This window comes from Ceratotherium simum, chromosome 26 (assembly GCF_057802395.1).
Source record: "Ceratotherium simum simum isolate JZ-2026a chromosome 26, ASM5780239v1, whole genome shotgun sequence".
Classification (NCBI taxonomy): Eukaryota; Metazoa; Chordata; class Mammalia; order Perissodactyla; family Rhinocerotidae; genus Ceratotherium; species Ceratotherium simum.
This window is the reverse complement of record NC_141925.1, coordinates 9,716,297-9,740,000: the sequence shown is the minus strand read 5'-3', so window position 1 is coordinate 9,740,000 and position 23,704 is coordinate 9,716,297. Positions and strand designations below refer to the sequence as shown.

The following is a 23,704-nucleotide window of genomic DNA, read 5'->3' as shown; positions in this document are numbered from 1 at the left end:
TTCCGTGCCTGCTCTGCTGCCATCTGGCCAAGTGATCATGGGCAGGGACCAAGTGTAAGTGAGGATCAGGCTGGTGGGGGTCTGGGCACCTCTGCCCACACAGCACAGGCATGCAGTAGGTGCTCCATCAGTGTTGCCGTCAGCCCACCTGTCTCCCTGGCTGGGTGACCTTCACTTGTGACTTTCCTTCTCCAAGCCTCAGTCTTCTCCTCTGTCAAATGGGAACAAATCTCACCTCCTTTGCAGAGTTGGGAGGAAAAAGAGACAGTGTTTGCACGGCATACGCACACAATAGGTGCTTGTGAGATGCGTGTTTCCGTCCAGAGTCTGGAGCTCACTCAGCCCTTCTCCCAGCCCAGTGGCCGTGGCAGTTTTAAAAGACCCTTTCTTTCCGAGGTTCTCCAGGGCTGACTCTCCTTTCCCCATTTGCCAGCCAGGCCCCCAGCCCAGCCTCCCCACATCTGTAATCCCAGTGCCCCAAGGGCTGTCTCCCCAGAACAGGAGGCCTAGGCGCGAGCCCCGTGGGGCCCAGCACGCAGTGGGTGGTCAGGGAGTGGCCGTTCCGCCTGCTTCCATCCCGAGCGTGTGGGCGGCTGGTCTGACCCCTTCTCACTTGCCCACCCCCTCTCTTGCCCCATTTTGGGGTCCGTGGAGTTGACAGAGGCCTGTCCAGCCTGGTTTGGTCCTCATGCCAACCTAGTAGCCCGTGTGCAGAGGAGGGACAGATTTGGGGAGGTGAGGAACTCATCCAGGCTGCACAGCGGCCAGCCAGCGGGGCCCTCGCCATTCGGTGACAGCGACGAGGGCACTGCTCAGACACAGGTGGCCACCCAGGACAGAGCCCCCAGGTGTGGGCTGCAGACGCCCCTGTCAGGCTCCCTTGGGTGCTGTGAAATCTATGGATTCCTGGGCTCCACCCCACCCACCCACTCGGACATCTCGGGAAGGAGCCTGGAGCCTGCACGTTAGCGAGCACCCTGGTGAGGTTCCTAGGGCTGCCGTAACAATCACCCCCAACTCGGCGCTTAACACCACGGGAATTTCTTCTTCTGCAGTTCTGGAGGCCAGAAGTCTAAAACCACGGTGGCAGCAGGGCCGTGCCCGCTCCAGGAGCTCTAGGGAAGAATCCTTCCTTGCCTCCTCTAGTTTCTGGCGGCTGCCGGCAGTCCTGGGTTGTGGCTGCATTATTCCAGTCTCTGCCTCTGTCTTCGCATGGCTGTCTTATAAGGATATTAGTCATTGGATTGAGGCCCACCCCCCTTGCCCCACCTTCCGGCCACCCCTAAGGCTGGGTGCCTGCAAGGATTGGGATAAACTGCTCAGGGATGGGCTTTATGCCAGGAGCCACCCACGATGTCTCCTTGAACTTGCTGAGACATTTGTGGGTGGTTCTCGCCCTAACCCAGGATGACCACATCTTAACTTTATTACATCTGCAAAGACCCTATTTCCAAATAATGTCACATTCACAGGTACCAGGGGTTAGAACTTCAGTCTGTCTTTTGAGGAACACAACTGAACCCATAGCACACCTCACACACACACACACACACACACACACACACACAAACACACACATAGGAATTCTGATTCTGAATAAATTTTGAGAACCACTGTTGTACATCATTTTATAGATTTTGAAACTGAAGCCCAGAGAGGGTAACACACTGATTCAAGGTTGTTAGTTGCAGGGTCTGGACTAGAATACAGGGCAGCTGAGTCCAGGCCAGAGGTGGCTCCCCTCCCCCCAGTTGCTTCTTGATCAGCCCATTGGCCTCCTTCCTGCGGGGTCTCTCCAAGGTTCCTTCTCTTAGGGCCTCTGAAGCCTTTCCTGCCTTTGCCCCGCCTTTGAAACTCACCTGTCCCGTGTTCCCCCACCAAGACTCGGTGCCTGTAAGGATTGGGATAAATTGCTGAGCGTCCAGGCTTTATGCCAGGGGCCACCCATGATGTCTCCTTGAACTTGCTGAGACGTTTGCGGTGGTTCTCATGCAAATACAGAAAACCTGGCCTGCAGGTAGAAACCCCTGAGCCCTGGGGATGTGAAAATGCCAGTGCCCAGGCCCCCAGGTCAGTTAAGTCAGAACCCCTGGGGTGAGGCCTGGGCATCTGGGATTTTTAAGACACTCAGATGGCAGTGCCACTGGGTTGTTAGGCCCCCAGGTGCGGATTTTAATAAGCACTTTGTGCAGTTGGTAGGGATGCTGAGCCCTGTGACAGGTGTGGGGTGGGGGGTCCCAGTGCCCCTGGAGACGTGGGGTGGGGGCGGGCATTGCCTCTCCCCCCCAGGCCTGGGGCCAGCAGGGGACAGGGGCAGGGGCAGGGACCAGGCCCCACTCAGGCCTCTGCCCGCCCCTCCCAGCTCCTCGGCCCCAGGGCTCAGCGGCTTGGCCTGCTGGGCCGGGTCTCCACCTCGGCCTCGCAAAGCCTGGTTCAGCTGGAGGGAGAGGTGGACGACGGGGACGAGAAGGTGAGGCTGTCCGTGTCCCGGGCCCCGAACTGCCTCCAGGCGTCTGTGGCGCATGAGGAAGGTGAGAGCAGGCACCGGGTGTGGCTCAGCGGGCTGGGCAGGGCCCCAACTTCACCCAAAAGAGGACAGAGATCGGGGTGTCGGGAGGTCAGAAGTCAAAGGAAACCTGGTTAGGACTTTGTGGCCCCCACCTTGGAGGCGACGAAGAGCTCCCCGTGGCCACCTGTATTGACTGTGGCTTCAGGAGAGGCTGGGGGAAGGGTCCGGATGGAGGGACTGGAGGTGGGTATGGGCTGGGGACGGGGAGAAGACCAGGCTTCAGGGGAGTGAAGAGGTTGATTTGGTTGATTTGCTAGGGCCTGTGGGTGACGGGGAGCTACAGAAGGCTGTGGAGTGGAGGAGGAGCAGGCAGCAGGGAGGCAGGTGGACGAGTCATGGGTGCAACAGCAGGTCCCTTCCTGGCCCCAGGGAGCCAAGAGGAGAGCGTGGTGCTGCGGGCGTGTGCCCACAGGCGGGCGGCCGAGGCCGAGGTCCTGCTCTGGGTGGGCGGGCAGCCTGGCCAGCCCCTGGGACGCCTGACCCTGCAGGCCACCAACCAGAGCCTCTGCCTGATGGCGCACGGCTGCGCGGGGACCCTGCTGGGCCGCGTGGAGGTGAGAGGGCAGGGCGGGGGGGGGCTGCAGTTCTCCCTGGGGCAACGGCCACAGCACCAGGAGTCCTGAACCCTTTGGGTCCAGCACTGCCCAAAACATCAGAGCAGGCAGCCCACGGTGTGGCAAGCACACCCTCGGGCCCTGCTGCTGGCACTGAGAACCTTCCGTCCCCTCACTCCTGCGGGGCCCCGCTGGAGCCCCAGCCTGTCCCTCTGTGTCCACAGTCCAGGGTCGCAGCCATTGGGTCCCAGCTACAAGCCCGGCTGGAGGAGAAGATCCGAGGCTTGGACTCCTACGTGAGAAGGTTCCAGCGCCTGGTGGGTAGACTGCGTTGGGGTGTCGGGGGCGCACTTGGAGAATGGGAGGAGGGGGGCTCTGTGTGGGGACGCCCCTCTGGCCCGTCCTGTGCCCCCTGCTCACCAGGCGTGAGGGTCTCTGGAGTGCTCTGTGCCCCAGACCCTCACATGGATCCTGCCTCAACATCCCTGCCCAGGTGCAGCCAGCGGGCCCCCTGGACGGCCTGGCGGGCCCCCTGCTGCAGCTGTCGCAGGCAGCGCTGGGGGCCGTGCAGGCGAGTGGCCGGGCGGTGGCTGTGCTCTGGGGCCGGAGCAGCCAGGCCAGGCAGGCGCTGACACACCACTCGCTGCTCTACCTGGAGAGGCTGCAGGCGGGGCTGGAGCAGCTGCGGAAGGAGCTGGAACGTGAGTGCAGGAGCGAGGGTGCAACCCTGCACCCGGATCCACGCCCAACCCTGGGGCCCCCAAGCCCAGGCCCTCACGCTTGGCCTGGGCGCTGTCTCAATCAGAAAGGCCACCGGATTTCCGGTGGACCTGTAGCCCAACTTCATCTTGAGCCTCCCGCCTTATTTCTCATGGAGCTACAGCCTTCATATTCTCTCAGTCTGCTGTCTCCAGTCCCACAGGTCTCCAAGCTAATGTCCGTTATCCCCGCTGCCTTATTTCTTTTGGGACTGCTGCCCAAATTTCTTCAGTCCCCGCCTGATTTCTGTTGGATATACTGCTTTATTTCTGTGAGGCCCGCGGCCGTAGGATTCCAGGGCCTGTTTTTGGTTCTGTGATAAGCACTGTGCAGCTTCTGTCCTGGCCACTGAATAGCTGCTGCCCTGGGCACCCTCCTGGCGGCGCTGGGACCTCTGGCCTCCACGGTCCAGGAGCGCAAGGCTGACCGCTGGCCCAGCACCAGGCCGGGCATCTCTTTGTCTGTTAAGTGTTCTGCCACCTGGGCTTATGTCTCTGTGTCCGAGCGCCCAGGGCCACCCCCAGGTCCGTGACTCGCTGGGACTGACCGTCTCAGCATGTACCGCACTCATGGCTGGGATTTGTTACAGCGAGAGGGGACGGCGCGTGATGAGCCGAGGGGAAAGGTGCAGGGGGACGTCGGAGGGAGACCAGGACAAGTGGCCAGGCCTCCTCCGGTGGGGGCACACAGACGCCCCCAATGCTCCCAGCTTCGAATTGTGACCACACGTGTCAAACGTTGTCCACCGGGGAGCTCGTTAGAGACCCTGAGTCCAGGGATTTTTGGGGGGCTGGTCACGTGGACAGCTTCTGCTGGCACACACCAACCTTCCAGACTCGCAGAAGGAGAGGGCTGTTCAGTGTAAACCACACCGTTTGCACAGTGAGGCCCTCGTATCAGGTCTGGGATGGTGGGAACCCTCCCGAGATCCTGGTTCTCAGACACCAGCCAAGGGCGGACCTTGTGAGCCGGCCTTTCAGAGGGGAGGTCTCAGGCGCGCCAGGCTGACTCTTTTTTTTTTTTTTTTTTTAATTTTTTTTTTTAATTTATTTATTTTTCCCCTAAAGCCCCAAGCGATAGTTGTAAGTCATAGTTGCACATTCTTCTAGTTGCTGTATGTGGGACGCGGCCTCAGCATGGCCGGAGAAGCAGTGCGTCTGTGTGCGCCCGGGATCCGAACCCGGGCAGCCTGCATCGCAGCGCACGCACTTAACCGCTAAGCCACGGGGCCGGCCCCAGGCTGACTCTTTAGTGCACAGTCTGTAGTGCCGCCTCCTCACTCCAGGGAACAGACCTTAGACGTCAGGGGTCTGGTTTCCCTCCCTGGGCCTGGGATGTGGGCAGTGGCATCCTGCCTGCAGCCAGGAACCCAGAGGCCTCACAATGGGGGGTGGCTGCCTGTTGCAGGGCCCCTGGCCACCCTGAAGGACGCCTACTTGGAGGTGACACTGCGGCCCCTGGATGAGGTGTGGCGGGAGCGGGCCGAGGAGGCCTTGCAGCGGCTGCAGGCCTGGGTGTCCCAGATGCCGGGGGCCTGGGGGCTGAGACCCATCAGGGCGGCCCTGGAGGCCACAAGGGGCACCCTGGAGCTGGTGAGGAGGAGCAAGGGGGTGGGACGTGGGCCCCCCAGGCAGAGATGGCCCTGACGGCGCTCACTGCCCCCTCCCTCTCCAGGCCGCCCCCCAGATGCAGTCTTGGGCCGAAGCCACCTTGTCACGGGCACTGAGGAGGCTCTGCAAACCCTTGCTGGGCCTGTACAGCTTCTCAGCCAGGTACCTGGGGCTCTGTGGTTCCCTGCATCCCTGCCCCATGCCAGGAGCTGTGCTGGATGCGTTAACACTGCGATCTCACTTACTCCTTACGACAACCCTGCTGCGTAGACATTTCAGTCCCCGCTTTATAGATGAGGAAACTGAGGCTTATTCTTCACTGCATAGATGCTTTACGAGCACTTTCTCTGAGCAGGCACTGTTTTAGGTGCTATAGATGTAGCCGTGAATGAGACAGATCCTTGTCCTCATGAAGGCCACAGTTTCCTGGGGGTGGGGGCCACAGTGGGGGGGTGGTCACTAAACACAATAAGTAGGTTATCTACACCAGCGGTCGGCAAACCTTTCCTGTAAAGGGCCTGAGAATAGTGTTCAGGCTTTGAACGCCAGATGGTCTGTCAAGTATTTTTCGGTCTTGGTTTTTTAATAAACGCTTAAACAAGTAAAAACAATTCTAAGCTTGCAGGCTGTCCAAAAACAGGACACAGGCGGAAGTTGGCCCGTGGACCGGTTTACCAACTTGTGATTAATGTTAGGTGGCAAAGCCTACGGAAAAAACTAAGGCAGACAAGTGGGTCAGGCGGGCATTTTAAACAGCACGGCCATGGTCGGCTTCAGCGAGAAGGTAGCATTTGAGCGAGTGCTTGAAGGAGGTGAGGGAGCGAGCCATGTGGACCTCATGGGAAGAAAGTTCCATGCGGAGGGCACAGCCGGTGCAAAGGCCCGGGGGTGGGAATGCACCTGGCCTGCTTGGAGGGGGCAAGAGGAAGGGTGGGGGTGTCTGAGAGGTAAGGGGGTTCCAGGTGGCCGGGGGCCCTTGTGAGGACTTTGGCTTCTACTCTGAAATGGGAACGCACAGAAGGTTTGAGCTGAGGAAGAACATGACCTACCTTTCATCTGAGAAGATCCCTCTGGCCCCGGGGTTGAGAATAAAGACTGGAGGTGGGTGGAGAGAAGCAGGGATCCCGTTTAGAGTGGTCCAGGCGAGCTGGGAGGGTGGCTCCACCCAGCAATGGTGGCCGTGGAGGGGGTGCAAGGTGGTCAGATTCTGGGTGGGTTAAGGTCAAGCCTCTAGGATTTGCTGACGGATTGATGTGGGGGTGACAGAGGAACCGGGGAGGACGCCAAGGATTTTTGGCCTTGACAACTGGAAGGATGGAGGGTCTGTTTATGGAGCCATGGGGGATGACTGGGGCACGGGGAGCAGATTGGGCCTTTATTAGTTTCCTGTTGCTGCTGTAGCAAATTACCACAAATTTAGTGGCTTAAAACAATACAGATTTATTCTCAGATAGTTCTGGAGGTCAGAAGTCCAAAATGAGTTTCAATGGGTCCAAGTCAAGGTGTGGGCAGGGCTGGTTCCTCCTGGAGGCCCTAGGGGAGAACCCATTCCGTATCTCTCTCTCCTGGCTTCTGGGGGCCACCTGCATCCCTCAGCTGGTGGCCCCTTCCTCTGTCTTCAAAGCCAGCAGCGTAGCATCCTCTCCTCTCTGACTTTTGTCCTTAGTGCTTCTCTGACTCTGAACCTTCTGCCTCCTGCTTCTGCGGTCCCTTGTGATTAATTGGCCCACTTGGGTAATCCACCTCAAAATCCTTAGCGTAGTCACATCTGCAAAGTCCCTTTGGCCATATAAGGTAAGGTGGCCCTAGGTTCCAGGGACTTGGACGTCTTTGGGGGCCGTTGTTCAGCCTCCTATGCTGGGCGTAGGATGGTCAGGAGATCCTTTCTGGACACGTTGAGTCTGAGAGGCCGTCAGGACTCATGACTGAAGATGCCCACGAGGCAGCTGACCTTCTGAGGCTGGGCCATAGAGCGGTTTGAGAGTCGTCAGAGGAGAAGTCACAGGCCCTGAAGGAGCAGCAGAGCCAGCCTCAGCGACAGGGTGGGGCCTGGGGAGCCCGCACCCCGGCCCCTCACAAGCAGGTGGCCCGCCAGGAACAGGGCCTGGATTGGGGGCGGCTCCCTCCTCCCACAGCTGGCCGCCGCACAGAGCATGGGGCAGGGGGAAGCTTGGGCCTGAATCCGGCTGTCTAGGGCAGCCCTGGATCGGCTCTATGTGCCTCAGTTTCCCCTCCCGCTATGTAAGAGGTACGTGTGGAGTTCCTGCCCCGTCGTGGGGGCTCGTGCTGACGGGGCTCTTGGTGCTGTCAGAACAGAGGCTGATGAGGGGAAGCTGCAGACAAGGCAGGGTTTGGCTGGGACGGAGAATGAGGTACCAGCCAGGGCCATTTGAAAAGGGAAGGGGCCGCCTGGTGAGAGTGTGGGACTCCGTCACCGGGGATCTCCCCGCAAAGGGGCACCACTGGATGCTGGTGCCATAAAAGGGACACAGACCACTTCCTGCCCCGAACTGCGGGTTCCCTGGGCTTCTTGAGGGAAGGTCAGTATCTCCTGCCCTCCTCACTGGCCCACCTACAGCGGAGGGTGTGAAGTATTCCTTGTCCCCCTACAACTCCAAGGGGGGCTGAGGGCTCTCTGCTCCTGCAGATCCCGCAAGGTTGACTTGACCCCCTGTTCTACATCCTGAGAAAGTTCCAGAATCCTCAAGTGTAGAATTCCCAAGACCTCCCGCCCAAGGTTCTCTGTGGCTCCGACCTCCTGTTTCTGCCAATGCCCTGACAGCCCAGTCAGTCCCACCTCTTGGAGCCCAGGTGTGGGCCCTGCCCTCACGCTGACCCAAGGTCCCTGGGGGGCAGCACACACGTTCAGGCCCCTGGCACAAGATCGGAACCTGCGTCCTTAACATAGGACAGCTGTTTCCACCCCCAGCCTCTCCTGCCGGCCCCGTCCTCCTCCACCTCCTCATGCTACTTCCCGAACAAAGCCAGCTCCCTCCCTCCAGGAACTGCTCAGTGGTGGTGACGCTGCCGCTGCCGCCTGCGGGGGACGAGCCCCTGGACGTGGCCCGGGTGACCAGCTACCTGGTGGAGGAGAGGCTGCTGCGGCCGCTCCGAGAGCTGTACGGGACCAGCGTGCTGGCGGAGTACTACCGGCTCCAGAGCCGCCTCCTGGAGGGCCCCCCTGGGTGTGAGTCCTGCGCCACCCTCCTCCCCAGGACCCCTCTGCCCTGGGGAGGTGACAGCAGGAACTTGCAAGGGCAGACGGAGAGCGGACCTGCTCCCGGGGGGCGCGGGGAGCCCTAGCATTGCAGGGCTGGGCCCGTTGGGTCCCAGGCTGAGCCCAGAGGTCACTGGACTGCCCAAGGTCATGGAGAAGGAGGGCTGGGCTACAGCTCCGGGCTTCTGTCCAGAAAAAACAGCCCGAGCCTGGGGCCCAGCACAGAGGCGTGGCGAGTGGCTAAGGGCTCCGGGCCAGCTCCTCCCTGTGGACCCTGCCAGAGAAGCAAAAGGCGACCTCCAGTTGCAGCCGGAAGGCCGCTAATTGAGTCCAGACTCGGGGTCGGGCAGGGCTGCAGCCACGGACTGTGCCGGGACCTCACGCAGCTCCGGGGACTGGGAGCCCCGGGGGGGTTTGCATCCGGCTCGTGCCCGAGTGTGACCCTGGCCAGCTTGTCACCTCTCTGGGCTTGGTTTCCGCTCTGTGAGGCAGAGGCAGCACCGAGCCTCACCCCTATGGGTGATGAGTGTGTGCTGTTTGTGAGCCAATTCTTGGTGCCTGGGAGGGTCTCACGCCAGTGGGCAGGTGTGGCCCTGGGCTTGGTGAGGACTGGGGCATCAGTGTGGGGTTCTTGTAATCACACAGGTGGGACCACGGACCTCAGGCAGGTGGGAGTGCTCCTGGAGTCAAGGGCACTGTGGCATCTAGGCAGCGGGGTCATGCAGGAACGGCCTGGTCTGAGTTCCACACGTGTGTGACCTCAGGCTGGCCTGTGACCTTCAGCTCATAGTACCCCCCTCCTGAGGCCATCTTGGGGCAGCAGCTGCCGGGCACCTGGCTCGGGCCTGTGCTCAACAGACGGTGCTTTCCCCTGACCCCACCCCTCACAAAGCCCCCGCTCAGCAGCAGCGCTGGCCACAGGGGTCAGAACTGACCCCTTCTCAGGCCATCTTCTGCCACCATGAAGGGGGCAGAGCCCCCCGGGCCCCTCCCTCCTGTTGGCTGGAGCCTTTGGTCCTACTCTTTTTAATAGCCTCATGGAGATGTAATTCACATACCACGCAATTCACTCATTTAAAGCGTACAATTCATGGAGCCGGCCCGGTGGCGCAGCGGTTAAGTGCACGCGCTCCGCTTCAGCGGCCTAGGGTTCGCAGGTTCGGATTCCGGGCGCGCACCAACGCACTGCTTGTCAAGCTATGCTGTGGCGGCGTCCCATATAAAGTCGGGGATGGGCACGGATGTTAGCTCAGGGCCAGTCTTCCTCAAGGGAAAAAAAAAAAAGGGGGAGGATTGGCATCAGATGTTAGCTCAGGGCTAGTCCTCCTCACACACACACACAAAAAAAGTGTACAATTCAGTGGCTTTGAGTCTGTTCACAGAGGTGTGCACCCCTCACCACAGACAATTTTAGAACATTTTCATGACTCCAAAAAAACAGCCATCACCCCCAACCCTCGGCTACCACCAGTGTACTTTCTGTCTCTCTGGATTTGCCTGTTCTGGACACTTTGTATAAATGGAATCATATAATATGTGGCCTTTTGTGACAGCTTTTAACCCAGCAGAAAGTTTTCAAGGTTCATGCACGTTATCAGTCCTTTGTTCCTTTTTCGTGCTGACTTGTATAGTCTGCTCTCCTTGGGCGCCCCCAGAGGAGCGTCCAGCTCGTCTTGAAGCCTGGGCTTCCCGGGGAGCTGGCTGCTGGGCTGGGGAGGAGGAGCTGTGGACAGACCCCATCTCCCCACGTGGGCTGCCCCTGAGGACAGAGGCCACAGGGCAGGCTGAGCAGACCCTGGCCATCCTGGGGTGCCCCCTGGGCTCAGGGGCCCTCACTGCAGCGGGCAGAGCTGGCCCCGCTCACTGTGTCTTCCGGCCTCTTCTCCCCAGACCACGCTGTGGTGGCGGGGGCCAGGCACATGGTGACCTTCGACGGCCGGGTGTGGGGTCTTGGTGCCCACTGCGGCAGCCTGCTGCTGGCCAAGGACTTCGCTCACGACACGTTCTCTCTGACGCTGAGCCAGGCGGGCTCGGGGCTCACATCCCTGTCCGTGAGGCTGAACCACACCACCCTCATCCTCTACCCCCGCCTGAAGGTGCGTGTGCGAGAGGGGAGGGGCCCTGCCACCAAGGGGCCACGTTGCTCAGAGGGACGACACTTTCCTGCCTCCTGGCACGTCCACATACCTGTGCCCTGGTCCACAGACCCTTCCTGCCTGGCGCCCCCCGGAGTCCATCCCCTGTCCTGCTCAGCCCCTGTCTGGCCCACAGACCTACAGGCTGTACGACTCCTCCCTGCCTGGAGAGAGGTGTCCGGAACTCGATCTGCCTCCTGCCAAGATGAGGAGGGACGTCCCCCGGATCGAGCTGACCAGTGAGGATGGCATCTCTATCGCCTGTGACGTCCGAGCCGGCCTCTGCAGCCTGACTCTGGGCCTCTGGCAGCACGGTGGGTCTGGGCCCCGGCTGGCAGCCTCCGACCTGGTGGTGGTGGCCTCGCCTGGAAGGGCCTCTCCGGGCTGGACCATGGTCAGCATCCAGGGCTGAGGCCGATGGAGCCCCCGTGAGCAGCACTCAGTGTCCTCGCGAGACCCCGGCCGTGGGCAGGAGGGACTCCTTGGGGCCGCTGCTGCTCCCTGGGGGCTCACAACCCCAGCGGGCATGAGGAGAGCAGCCCGAGCTCCGAGTGGGAAGGAGGTCGAGGCCATCTCTCCCTGCTGTGACCCTGTCCAGTGCTGGGCAGGCCCTGCTCCAGGCGCAGCGGAGCTCAATCCGGCTCTACTCGCTGACCGCTGGTTCTGATGCTGTGACACACACGGCTGCTCCTCACCTGATCCCCCGTCGGCCCGTGGTACAGAGGACCTGGCCGAGGCTGAGTGGCTGCCCACGCTCCCGGGGTTTCAGCCCAGGGCCTTCTGACCCCAGGGTCTGCCCCCTGCTCTGGGACACGCTGCTCAAGTGTGAGGGCGGCTCTCACGCGCTCCCCTTGATCGGGTTAGGCAGCCCCAGAACAGCCCTTTCGGCATGAAGAGCTTGCACCCGGCCACTGGGGACGGTGGACCAGGGCCGGCACACATGCCTTCCTCAGGCCCTTTTCTTTCTCCTCTCCCTCTGATGAAGGTTTAGCGCCAGGGCCGGTGTTACGGGGATCAGGCGTGGAGGGGGCGGGGTGCGGCCATCGCCCCAACCCTGGCCAGCGGGCCGGTGGGAGGACAGGCTGTCACGGCGTGGCCTGCCTTCCCCTGCCCCGCAGGCGTGTCCGCCGGCCTTCTGGGCACCAACGACAACGAGGGCGGCAATGAGCTGACGCTGCCGGACGGCACGCTGGCCGGCAGCCCGGAGGAGCTCACCCGCGCCTGGCAGGTGGGCTGGTTGGCTGTGCATCACTAGGGCGCTGTGCTTGGGGGTGGAGATCTGGAAACAGCAGTGAGCGGCTGTGCCCTAGAGAGGGAGGCGTCTGTGTGGACTGGCTGTGGACCTTAGTTGAGGTTCCCGGCCTGCATGCTCTGTGGCTGCAGAGAACCTCTCAGGCAGAGGAGGTGGTCGCCCCCTCCTGAGGCTGAGCTGCCCAAGGGGAAGGAGGTCCGGGTGGGAGGCCTGAGTCTCATGTTTGTCCCACCAGGTGGGTGGCGACTGCAGGGCCGTGGAGCAGACTCAGCAGGCGTGCCCAGGACAGAGCCCCATCTGCAGGGCCTTCTTCCAGGACTTGCACTCCAGCCTGGGGAACTGCTTCAGGGTGGTGAGTGCGGGGCGGGGCCTGGACCCCTGCAGAGGCCGCTCAGCAAATGGACCACAGGACACAAGAAGACCCTTGACCCCTCTAGCCTACGCCCGTCCTCTGGGCTACGCCCAAGGGTCGGTGACTGTGGGTGCTGGGTTTCAGGTGGACCCTGCCCCGTTCCTCAGCCTGTGCATCCAGGACACCTGTGGCACCCAGGAGCTCCAACCTGCCTGCACGCTGGCGGCTGCCTACATCCACCTGTGCGCCCGGGGCTTCGTGCCCCTGGAACCCCTTCCACAGTGTGGTAAGCTGCCCCGGCCAGCAGGCACTCTGCCCCTGTCTGGGTGACCTCTGCCTTCCAGACCAGTTCTTTCTCTCAGCTCTGCCAGGGGACAGGTATTCACTTGTGGTGCAATGAGTCAAAGTTATGTGCAGAGGAGTAAGAAAGAGAAGAAGTGGCCCAAAGAACCCCCCTACCCCAAGCCGCGTCCAGTGAGCCCTGTGACCTCTGGCACAAGGAGGCACTAGCTCTGGGAGGTCAGGCAGCTATAGAGTCACCTCCTGAAAACGTATGACATTAGGGGACTTGAATGTCCACTCCTACAGTGTCTGGAAAGCCCTGGTCACAGCTGCAGCCAGTGTGGCACACGATTCCCATGTGAAGCCCACTACACAGACACGGAAGTCAGCCATGGCACTGAACAGGAGCGGACCCTGTTAAACTGTTCATGGCACTTGGAAAAGGCAGGCTTCATTCAGGGGGACAATTGCTATGGGTGTAGGGACCACGGCAGCAGGAGGGGAGAAAGACTGGGCTGAACTCTGAATACAAGGAAGAATGGGAATTTATAGCCCAGGAGCAGAGGGGGTCAGTGGAGGGAAAGTTATTGAGAGGAAACATCAGTGGTTGAGGGGATTCCGGCTAAACTGACCTGGCAGGGTTCTTGCTGAAGGCAGGTGATCAGACATCAGCTGGTGAGGAACCCTCTCAGACGCTGAGGTGATCAGTGATGGAGGACGGCAGAGTCTAGCTAAGCTGACTTAGCAGGATTCTTGCTAAAGCTGGACGATGCAGAGAGGAACATGGAAGCCCAAAAGTCAGGGCCTGGTCGAGAAGAGAGTTCAGAGGAGCCTGAGTAGAGTTGGGTCAAGGAGAAAAGCTCTCTCCAAAACCTCCAGATGCTAGAATTAGAGATTATTAAAGACATAAAAGAAGAAATTGAAAAATGATAAGCATAATTCCAAAACTAATTTTTAGAAATGAAAAACATTCACTGAAATTCAAAACTTAACAGATTCAACAGTGGAAGAGAAAATTAATGAACCAGCAGATATGAAAGAGGGAAGATGAAATGAGAGGGTGTGATGTGTCTAGTAGAAATGCCAGAATGAGACGATAAAGACATTTGAGAGATGTTACTCCTCAGATTCAGGAAGCACGAGATGTCCAAAATAGTATAAATAAACTCACACCAAGACACATCCAAGTGGAACCACAGAAAGGCTGAAGCAGAAGGTCCTGAAAGCCCCCAAAGAGGGTGGAAAAGAGGTGCTCTTTCAAGGAACAAGTAGATCTCCCGCCAGCAATGACAGAAGACAGTGGAATAAATCTTTAAAGTGATGGAGAAAATAGTTCTCAAGTGAACTTTATGCCTAGTTCAACTATTATTTAAGATTAAAGACGAAATGAATTCTCAGCGCTGAATTATCTGAAAATGTCTTTACCACTGATGGACACTCATCAAAGGAACACAGCTGTGCACACTCATTCATATGCCGTCTGTGGCTGTTTGTGTGTCACAGTAGCAGGGTATTTGTGATAGAGACCATATAGCCCGCAAAGTCTAAAATAGTTACTATCTGGGCCTTTATGGAAAAAGCTGGCTGATTCCAGGTGTAAACCAAGGAAAGCAGAAGGAATAAATTAAGATAAAGAAAAAGGAATGAAATAGGAAAGAAATGAACAATAGAAATGATCAACAGAAAAAAAGACACAAACAGTCCTAGGAATGAGCAAGGAGTCCAAAACTACAGATCCAGTAGAGATTTCAAAAAGTCACTCAACAACTTTGCTGATAAATTTCAAATCCTAGATTAAATTATTTCCTAGAAAAATACAATCTGCCCAAAGTGATTTGAGAATGTTAAACCTAAAGAATCTCATAGCTATTAAATCAACTGAATCTGTAGGTTAAAATGTACCCCTAAAAGAACAGGTGCGGTTTAGGGAAGAATTATTAGATAAGACACCAAATGCATGATTCATAAAAGAAAAAAAAAGTCAATAAACTGGACTTTATCAAAAGTTTAAAATTTTGCTGTGTGAAAGACAGTGTTAAAGGGACAGAAAAATAAAGCACAGACTGGGAGAAAATATTTGCAAATCACGTATCTGACAAAGAACGCATATCTAGAATTTATAAAGAACTCTCAAAATTCAACAGTAAATAAACGATCTAAATAGAAAATGGGCAAAAGACATGGAGACGTTTCACCCAAGGGAATCTGGATGGCAAAGGAGCACTTGAAAAATATGTTCAACAGTACTAGCCGTTAGGGAAGCAAGATAGCACTATACCTATACATATACTATATATAAGCTATTAGAACAGTTAAAATAAAGAATGATGACAATGACAAATGCTGGCAAGAATGCAGAGAAACTGGATCTCTCAGACCTTGCTTGTGGGATTGTAAAGTGGTTTAGCCATTCTGGAAAATAGTTTGGCAGCTTCTTAAAAAGCTAAACATACACTTACCATTTGAACCAGCAATTGCATTCCTGGACGTTTATCCCACAGAAATTAAAACATATGTTCACACAGAAAGAAAAGGACATTATATAATGAAAAAAGGGTCAATTCGCCAAAAAGATATAACAATTATAAATACATAGGCACTAGACATCAGAGCTCCTACATACTGAAGCAAACATTGACAGAATTGAAGGGAGAAAAAGATAGCTCTACAAAAATAGTAAGAGACTTTAATCCCACCCCCCCACCGCCAATTTCAATAATGGATAGAAAAACCAGAGAGAAGATCAACAAGGAAATAGAGAACTTAACACTAGAGACCGACTGGACCTAACAGACACATCCAGAACACTCCACCCAACAGCAGCAGGATATACATTTTTCTCCAGTGCACATAGAATATTCTCTATAATAGACCATATATTAGGCCACAAAACAAGTCTTAATAAATTTTTAAAAACTGAAATTATATAAACTATCTTTGCCAAACACTAGAAAAAACTAGAAGTCAATAGCAGAAGGAAAACTGGAAAAAAATCAAAAATTGTGCAAAATTAAACAACACATTCTTAAACAACCAATGGGTCAAAGAAATCACAAAGTAGATTAGAAAATATCTTGAGACAAATGAAAATGAAAACACAACATACAAAAACTATGGCACATTGAGAAAGCAACACTAAGAAGAAAATTTATAGCTGTAAATGCTTACATTTAAAAAGAAGAAAGATCTCAAAATCAAAAACCTAACTATACACCTTAAGGAAACAGAAAAAGAACAAACTAAACCCAAAGCTAGTGGAAGGAAGGAAGGAAATCATAAAGATGAGCACAGAGATAAATGAAATAGAGAATAGAAAAATGAGAGAAAAGCAATGAAACCAAAAGTTGGTTTCTTGATAAGATCAACAAAATTGACAAACCTTTAGCTAGATTGACTAATTAAGAAAAAAGAGAGGGGCTGGCCCCGTGGCATAGTGGTTAAGACCAGGGTGCTCCGCTTTAGTGGCCCAGGTTCACAGGTTCAGATCCAGGGCATGGACCTACACCACTTGTCAGCCATGCTGTGGCGGTGACCCATATACAAAATAGAGGAAGATTGACACAGATGTTAGCTCAGGGCTAATCTTCCTCAAGCCAAAAAAAAAGAAAAAAAAGAGGAAGATTGGCAACAGATGTTAGCTCAGAGAGAATCTTCCTCACCAAAAAAAAAAAAAAAGAGAAGACTGAAATAACTAAAATAAAAAATGACATAGGGGACATTACAACTGATTTTTGCAGAAATAAAAAGGATTATAAAAGAGTACTATGAACAATTTGACAACAAACTGGACAATCTAGATGAAATGGATAAATTCCTAGAAACATAACCTGAATCATGAAGAAACAGAAATCTGAACAGACCTATAACTAGCGAGAAGATTGAATCAGTAATCAACAACCTCTCAGCAAAGAAAAGCCTAGGACCAGATGGCTTCACTAGTGAATTCTACCAAGCATTTAAAGAACTGAAACCAGTCCTTCCCAAACTCTTACAAAAAAATTGAAGAAGAGGGAACACTTCTAAATCCGTTTTGAGACCAGCATTACCCGGATACCAAAGCCAGACAAAGACACTTCAAGAAAACTACAGAACAATATCCCTCTTGAATGCAGATGCAAAAATCCTCAACAAAATACTAGCAAACAGAATTCAAGAGCACATTAAAAGGACTATACACCACAACCAAGTGGGATTTGTTCCTGAAATGCAAGGATGGTTCAACATAGGAAAATCAATGAATGTAATATACCACATTAACAGAATAAACGACAAAACCCACATCATCATCTTGATTGATGCAGAGAAAGCATTGACAAAATTCAACACCTTTTCATGATAAAAACACTCGACAGGGGCCGGCCCCGTGGCTTAGTGGTTAAGTGTGCGCGCTCCGCTACTGGCGGCCCGGGTTCGGATCCTGGGCGCACACCGACGCACCGCTTCTCCGGCCATGCTGAGGCCACGTCCCACATACAGTAACTAGAAGGATGTGCAACTATGACTCACACCTATCTACTGGGGCTTTGGGGGAAAAAAAGGAGGAGGATTGGCAATAGATGTTAGCTGAGAGCCGGTCTTCCTCAGCAAAAAGAGGAAGATTAGCATGGATGTTTGTTAGCTCAGGGCTGATCTTCCTCACAAAAAAAAAAAAAAACCACTCAACAAACTAACAATAGAAGGAAACTATCTCAACATAATAAAGGTCATATATAACAAGCCCACAGATAACATCATATTCAATGGTGAAAGACTGAAATCTTTTCTCTAATATCAGAAACAAGACAAAGATGCCTGATTTTGCCACTTCTATTTAATATAGTTCTGGAAGTCCCAGCCAGGGCAATTAGGCAAGAAAAGGAAATAAAAGGCATCTAAATTGGAAAGAAAGAAGTAAAGTTATCTCTGTTCTCAAACAACATTATCTTATATGTAGAAAACCCTAAAGATTCCACAAAAAAACTCATTACAATTAATAAACAAATTTAGCAAAATTGCAGGATACAAAATCAACACACAAAAATCAGTTGCATTTCTATACACTAGCAATGAACAATCCATAAAGGAAATTAAGAAGACAATTCCCTTTACAAAAGCATCAAAAAGAATAAAATACTTAGGCATAAACTTAACCAAGGAGGTGAAAGACTTGTACACTGAAAGCTACAAAATGTTGCTGAAAGAAATTAAGGAAGATACAAACAAATGGAAAGATCCCATGTTTATGGACCAGAGACTTAATATCATTAAGATAGCAATACTACCTAAAGTGATCTACAGATTCAAAGCAATACTTATCAAAATCTCAATGACATTTTTTGCAGAAATTTAAAAAATCCTTCCTAAAATTCATATAGGATCTCAAATGACTCCAAATAGCCAAAACAATCTTGAAAAAGAACAAAGTTGGAGGTCTCACACTTCCTGATTTCAAAACTTATAACAAAGCTATAGTAATCAAAACAGTGTGGTACTGGCATAAAGATAGATATATAGACCAATGGAATAGAAAGTCCAGAAATAAACCCTCATATATGTGGTCAGATGATTTTTGACAAGGGTGTGAAGACCATTCAATGGAGAAAGGACAGTCTTTTCATCAAATGACTCTGGGAAAAATGGATGTCTACATTCAAAAAAATAAAGCTGGACCCTTACCTTGCACCATATACAAAATGAACTCAAATGGGATCAAATGCCTAAAGGTAAAAACTAAAACTATAAAACTCTTAGAAGAAAGCAGAGGGGGAAATCTTCATAACATTGGATTTGGCAATGATTTCTTGGATATGACACCAAAGGTACAGGCAACAGGAGAAGAAATAGACAAGACTTCATCAAAATTAAAAACTCTGTGCATGAAATGACACCATCAACAGACTATAAAGGCAACATATAGAATGAGAGAGAATATTTGCAAATCATATGTAATAAGGGGTTAATATCCAGACTATATAAAGAACTCCTACAACTCAACAACAACAAAAAACAACCTGATTTAAAAATGGTCAAAGGACTCAAATAGACATTTCTCCAAAGATGTACAAATGGCCAACAGGCACATGAGAAGATGCTCAACATCACTAATCATTAGGGAAATGTGAATCAAAACCACAAGGAGATACCACCTCACAGCCATCAGGATGGATCCTATCAAAAAATTAGAAAATAATAAGTGTTAGCAAGGATGTGGAGAAATTGAAACCATTGTGCACTGTTGATGGAAATGTAAAATGGTGCAGCCACTATGGAAAACAGTATGGAAGTTCCTCAAAAAATTAAAAATAATATTACCATATGATCCAGCAATTCCACTTCTGGTTATATACCCAAAAGAATTGAAAGCCAGCGTCTCAAAGAGATATTTGTGTAGCCATGTTCATAGCAGCATAATTCACAAAAGCCAAAAGGTATAAGCAACGCAAGTGTCCATCGACAGATGAATAGATAAGCAAAATGTGGTATATACATACAATGGAATATTATTCAGCCTTAAAAAGGAAGGAAATTCTGATACATGCTACAGCATGGATGATCCTGGAGGGCATTATGCTAAGTGAAATAAACCAGTCACAAAGAGACAAATACTGTGTGATTCCACTTACATGAGGCACCTAGAGTAGTCAAATTCATAGAGACAGAGAGTAGAAGAGTGGTTGCCATGGGCTGGGGGAGGGGACAATGGGGAGTTGTTTTTTAATGGGCACAGAGTTTCAGTTTTGCAAGATGAAAACAAGTTCTGGAGACTAGTTGCACAACAATGTGAATGTACTTGATACCACTGAACTATGCACTTAAAAATGGTTAGGATGGTAAATGTTATGTTAGGTATATTTTACCACAATTAAAATTTTTTTAAATTAAAAACCATTTCTGAGCACCTACTGTGTGCTAGGCCTGGGGATACAACACTGAACACTGTACTTACAAACACTGTCATTATAAAAACGGACACACTTAAGTAAACAAAATTCTAAGAGCGAGAAACAGCTCAGACAATAGACACAAACCCATAGGGATTCGGAACTGGGTTTATCCGACACAGGCCGAAAATGTTGGCAGGGAACTAGAATTATTAAAAGCATAATATCATATCTGAAATAGAACCAAAAATATAATCTCAATAGATGACAGAAAAGGCATGTAATAAAATGCTCTAATACTCATATTTTATTTTTAAAAATTCTCCTAGCAAATGAGGGACGAGGGGCCTTCCTTGACCTGATAACGTGAGGCGTTTGGGGTACAGCCTTTAACATCACAGGCGGTGGTGAGAAATCGGAAGCATTTCCCTTCAAGTCAGCAACGAGATCAAGATACACTGTCTCTGCTTCTGTTGCCTCTTGTATGATGATCTCATCCCGCTCAGTAAGACCAGGAAAAGAAGCGAAGGGCAAGACATTGGAAAGGAAGACACTTTTAAAACTCACCTGCTAATGGCGACCTGTCTAGAGAGGGTGTAGGGGCTCTGCCCAGGCTCTGTGACCCCTAAGTTGATGAGATTCATGCTTCAGTGTGAGCCAGAGATCCAAGGGGTGAGGCTGGCTCTTTCCGAAAGTGCCAAGAAATCAGAGGTCACCAAATGTCCCAGAACCATCCACATATTCCTGCTGCTTTTGTGGCCCGCATACCCTCTCTTCATCCTGGTTCTGGTGTAGGGAACCGTCTAACCACACCTGCTGCTCTTCCAAAGGGGGCGATGTCCTTTTAATGAGGGCCACTCTAGGCCGGACACCGCTGGGCCTGCAGAGTGCCACGGGCTGTAACGGAGCCCCCCAGCACGAGTCCAGGGATCAGAGGGGGCCCTGTCCTCTGGGCCCCCAGCGCAGCCTGACTTCTCTTCTCTTTTCTTTCCAGTTTGAGGTTCTGCTTAAGCCGGCACCGGGCTACCAAAGGTTAGAAACTCCTTCACCTTCTGCCACAGTCCCAGCTCCTCACAAGGTCAAGACCCTGGGCCGGGACAGAACAACCAGCACAAGAGGCCGGGAGGCTCAGAGAGGCTCGCACTTGCTCCAGATACAGGAAGGAAGAGCGGTTTGTTAAGGCTCTCAAAACGCTTCTGGCGACAATGAAGTCCACGACTGGTCTGGATAATTCTCTGCCCTCCTCAACACCTGCGCTCTAGGAGACAGCCTGGCCGCTGGGCCCACCTCTGGGCGGGGAACTGCACTCCAGCTACTGTTCATGCCCAAGGTGGTTTTCACCTGCTCAGCTGCTATTTCTGAGGCCTCTGCTCTGTGCGCCCGGGCTGTCCCTGGGGTCTTCCTCGCTTCCTCTGCCCTCTGCAGGGGTCTCCCCTGAGGCATGAGGTTCCTTGAGGCAGACTGATGGCCCCAGATCCCTTAATCACAAGCCCGGTTGGGAGCTTCCCTCTTTAGGGTTGATACTGAATCTAGAACTGAACGTTTCGGGGCATTTGAGAAGGCCTCCTTCCTTAAGAGCCGGTTTCCACAGACAGGTGCTGTGGGCACTGGGCCTCAGGCCCTGAGGATACAGCATCCCAAGTTGTTCACTTTGTTTGGGGAGTAGGCTTTTCCCTTGAATTTTCAACTGAAAAATAAAACGGGCAAAATCTAAGAACTCACCCATTGGATGGCTGGAGCTGACCATCCCCTGGAGAGACGGGGGATTTTTGGGGGGCTGTGAAACCTGCCCACCAGTAGGGGGCCCCTCAAGCCCTCTCTACACTGAGTCCCAGGGTCCAGATTCCAGAGCAAAGGGCAAAGTGTCAGCCATGAGGAGTGGGGCAACCAGAAGGCCAGACGCCAAACTCAGTGGTCCCCCTCTCCCGCCCCCGCATAAATCCCTGGCACACAGCGGGTGCTTAATAAAGTTTAGAAGAAGGAACGCCAGAGAGTTTTAGAGTTTTTAGAAGACGGAGTGAATGGGATGGGAAGCCGGACCTGTGCATTCCCACACTCTGGAGGGAAAAGGGAAGGGAGGAGGGTTCTGGTTTATTGAGTGTGTGCCACGTGGTCATGGGTTACAACCAAAAGAGCCCAGAGTCCAGACACTGCCCTTTGAAAGACGCTTGGTCTTTTCTGAGACCTTCTAACAGCCTAATGAGAAATGGATGACTCCATGTAAAGGAAGAAGCGGCTCAGAGAGCCCAGGGGACTTACCGAAGGTCACACGGCTAGCAGACGCACTGATCTGGGCCTGTGTCTCCCAAGGCTGCCCAACCTCAGTCATCCACCTCTGCCTTCCCAGCAACAGCCTTGTGCCATATCGTCTGCTCTTTATGCTAAGATTCCAGCCCTGTCCCAAGCCATAATAGGTAGTGCTTGATCATTTTTCCTAATCACATTAAAATGCCCCATAAGCCACGTCACGCGTGATCAGAGATGTACCCACAACTGTGGGAAGGGCCGTGCTGGGCCTGTTGCAGGAGCTCGGCCCAGGAGGAGGAGAGGAGGAGACGGTTCAAACGGCAAGCAAATCACTGGAATGTGGGGTGCCGGAGCAGTGCAGAGTTTGATGTGCCCACAGTTTGCAATGACACGCAACCTGTTGGTTTCTAAATCTGCTGAATGGATCTGTGATTTCCAGTCCAGAAAGGAAACTGCAGCCTTCCCACCCTGCCTCCCACACTGTCCATCCAGCGCTCACCAGGAATGCAGCAGTGGGCTGGGCACCGGCAGGGACCCGGCGGGGGAAACCGTCCTCCTCCTCGAGGCAGACTTGACAACATCAACACTCCACAACGTTGGCTGTGTGGGTGGGTGTGCAGAATTTACAGAAAAACAGATGGGAGAAGAAATGATAACATTAAAAATACCTGTAAGTGTTCGTGTCTACAGCAAATAAAGAGCAAGAATAAATAAATTCTGGAAACACGGAGTCTCCGTGATATAATTTGGTAAAAGATAGGAGTGCGCAATTCAAAAGAGGAAAAATACAACTGAGAAGTAAACATTAGCTGGAAATTTTAATTTTACTGGTAATCAAATGTGAACGAAAATAACGATTATAACTTTATCTATTACATTGCAAAATAGGTATTTAAATAATAATACCCAGAAATGGTGAGGCTGTGGACAAATCCGATCCCCTCCAATTCTGTAAATAGCTGTTTCAATGAGTACAACCTCAGTAGTGTGTGTCAAAAGTCTTAAAACCATTTATTCCTTTAACCTAATAAGCCCATGCCTGGGCCCTTATTCAAAATGAGGGAGGGAAGGGAAATATAAATGATTCCAAAAAGTTTCAAAATAATTTCATTATTCAAACTGCTGAAAAATTATAAACAGCCAACAGGGAAATGATTTTTTAAAGTCGTGGCATATTAATTGCATACACTATCTTGAACTCATTTGTCAAAAAATCCAATGTGAGGCAACGTATTAACATGGAAAAAAGATTAGGCTCCAAGTAAAGCAGAAGGCTGCATAAAAAAATCTGTGCTAAGAATGACTATATATGGACAAAAACTGGTAGGGAATAGAGGAAAATGGAAACAGTTCATATAGGAAGGGCGATGACACTGTAGGTGATTTTTTTCTTCTAAAATTCCCTTTATAATTGTTATGATGTGGTTTGTCCCAGAGGTTTTTAAAAATGGAAGGAAGGGAGGGAAGGAGGGAGAGAGGAAGGGCAACCCAAATGACCATTGACAGATGAATAAATTTTAAAAAAGTAGTATATCCACACAATAGAATACTATTCAGCCTTAAAAAGGAAGGAAATTCTGACACATGCTCCAACATAAATGACCCTTGAGGACACTACGCTAAGTGAAATAAGTCAGTCACAAAAGGACAAATACTGTGGGGTTCCACTCATCTGAGGTCTCTAGAGTAGTCAAAATCACGAAGACAGAAAGTGGAATGGTGGTGCAGGGGCTGGAAGGAGGGGGGTGGGGAGTTAGTGTTTAATGGGCACAAAGTTTCAGTTTGGGAAGAGGAGAAAGTTCTGGAGATGGATGCTGGTATAGTTGCACAACACTGTGAATGTATTTAATGCCACTGAATTATGCAC

General features: G+C 52.2%; 1 protein-coding gene across 1 annotated transcript in view; it reads left to right on the top strand.

The window, feature by feature from the left end:
* Positions 1–22,552, top strand: part of APOLTP (apolipoprotein lipid transfer particle homolog) — a 136,373-nt gene extending 113,821 nt beyond the window's left edge. The window contains exons 57-69 of the mRNA XM_087417807.1: positions 2,363–2,531; positions 2,939–3,123; positions 3,348–3,440; positions 3,617–3,824; positions 5,290–5,474; positions 5,557–5,654; positions 8,495–8,679; positions 10,600–10,805; positions 10,981–11,158; positions 11,963–12,072; positions 12,332–12,448; positions 12,593–12,734; positions 20,585–22,552. Coding sequence (XP_087273933.1) covers positions 2,363–2,531; positions 2,939–3,123; positions 3,348–3,440; positions 3,617–3,824; positions 5,290–5,474; positions 5,557–5,654; positions 8,495–8,679; positions 10,600–10,805; positions 10,981–11,158; positions 11,963–12,072; positions 12,332–12,448; positions 12,593–12,734; positions 20,585–20,589 — 1,881 coding nt within the window. The 3' untranslated portion in view covers positions 20,590–22,552. The remainder of the gene's footprint in view (positions 1–2,362; positions 2,532–2,938; positions 3,124–3,347; positions 3,441–3,616; positions 3,825–5,289; positions 5,475–5,556; positions 5,655–8,494; positions 8,680–10,599; positions 10,806–10,980; positions 11,159–11,962; positions 12,073–12,331; positions 12,449–12,592; positions 12,735–20,584) is intronic.
* The last annotated feature ends 1,152 nt before the right edge of the window (positions 22,553–23,704 follow it).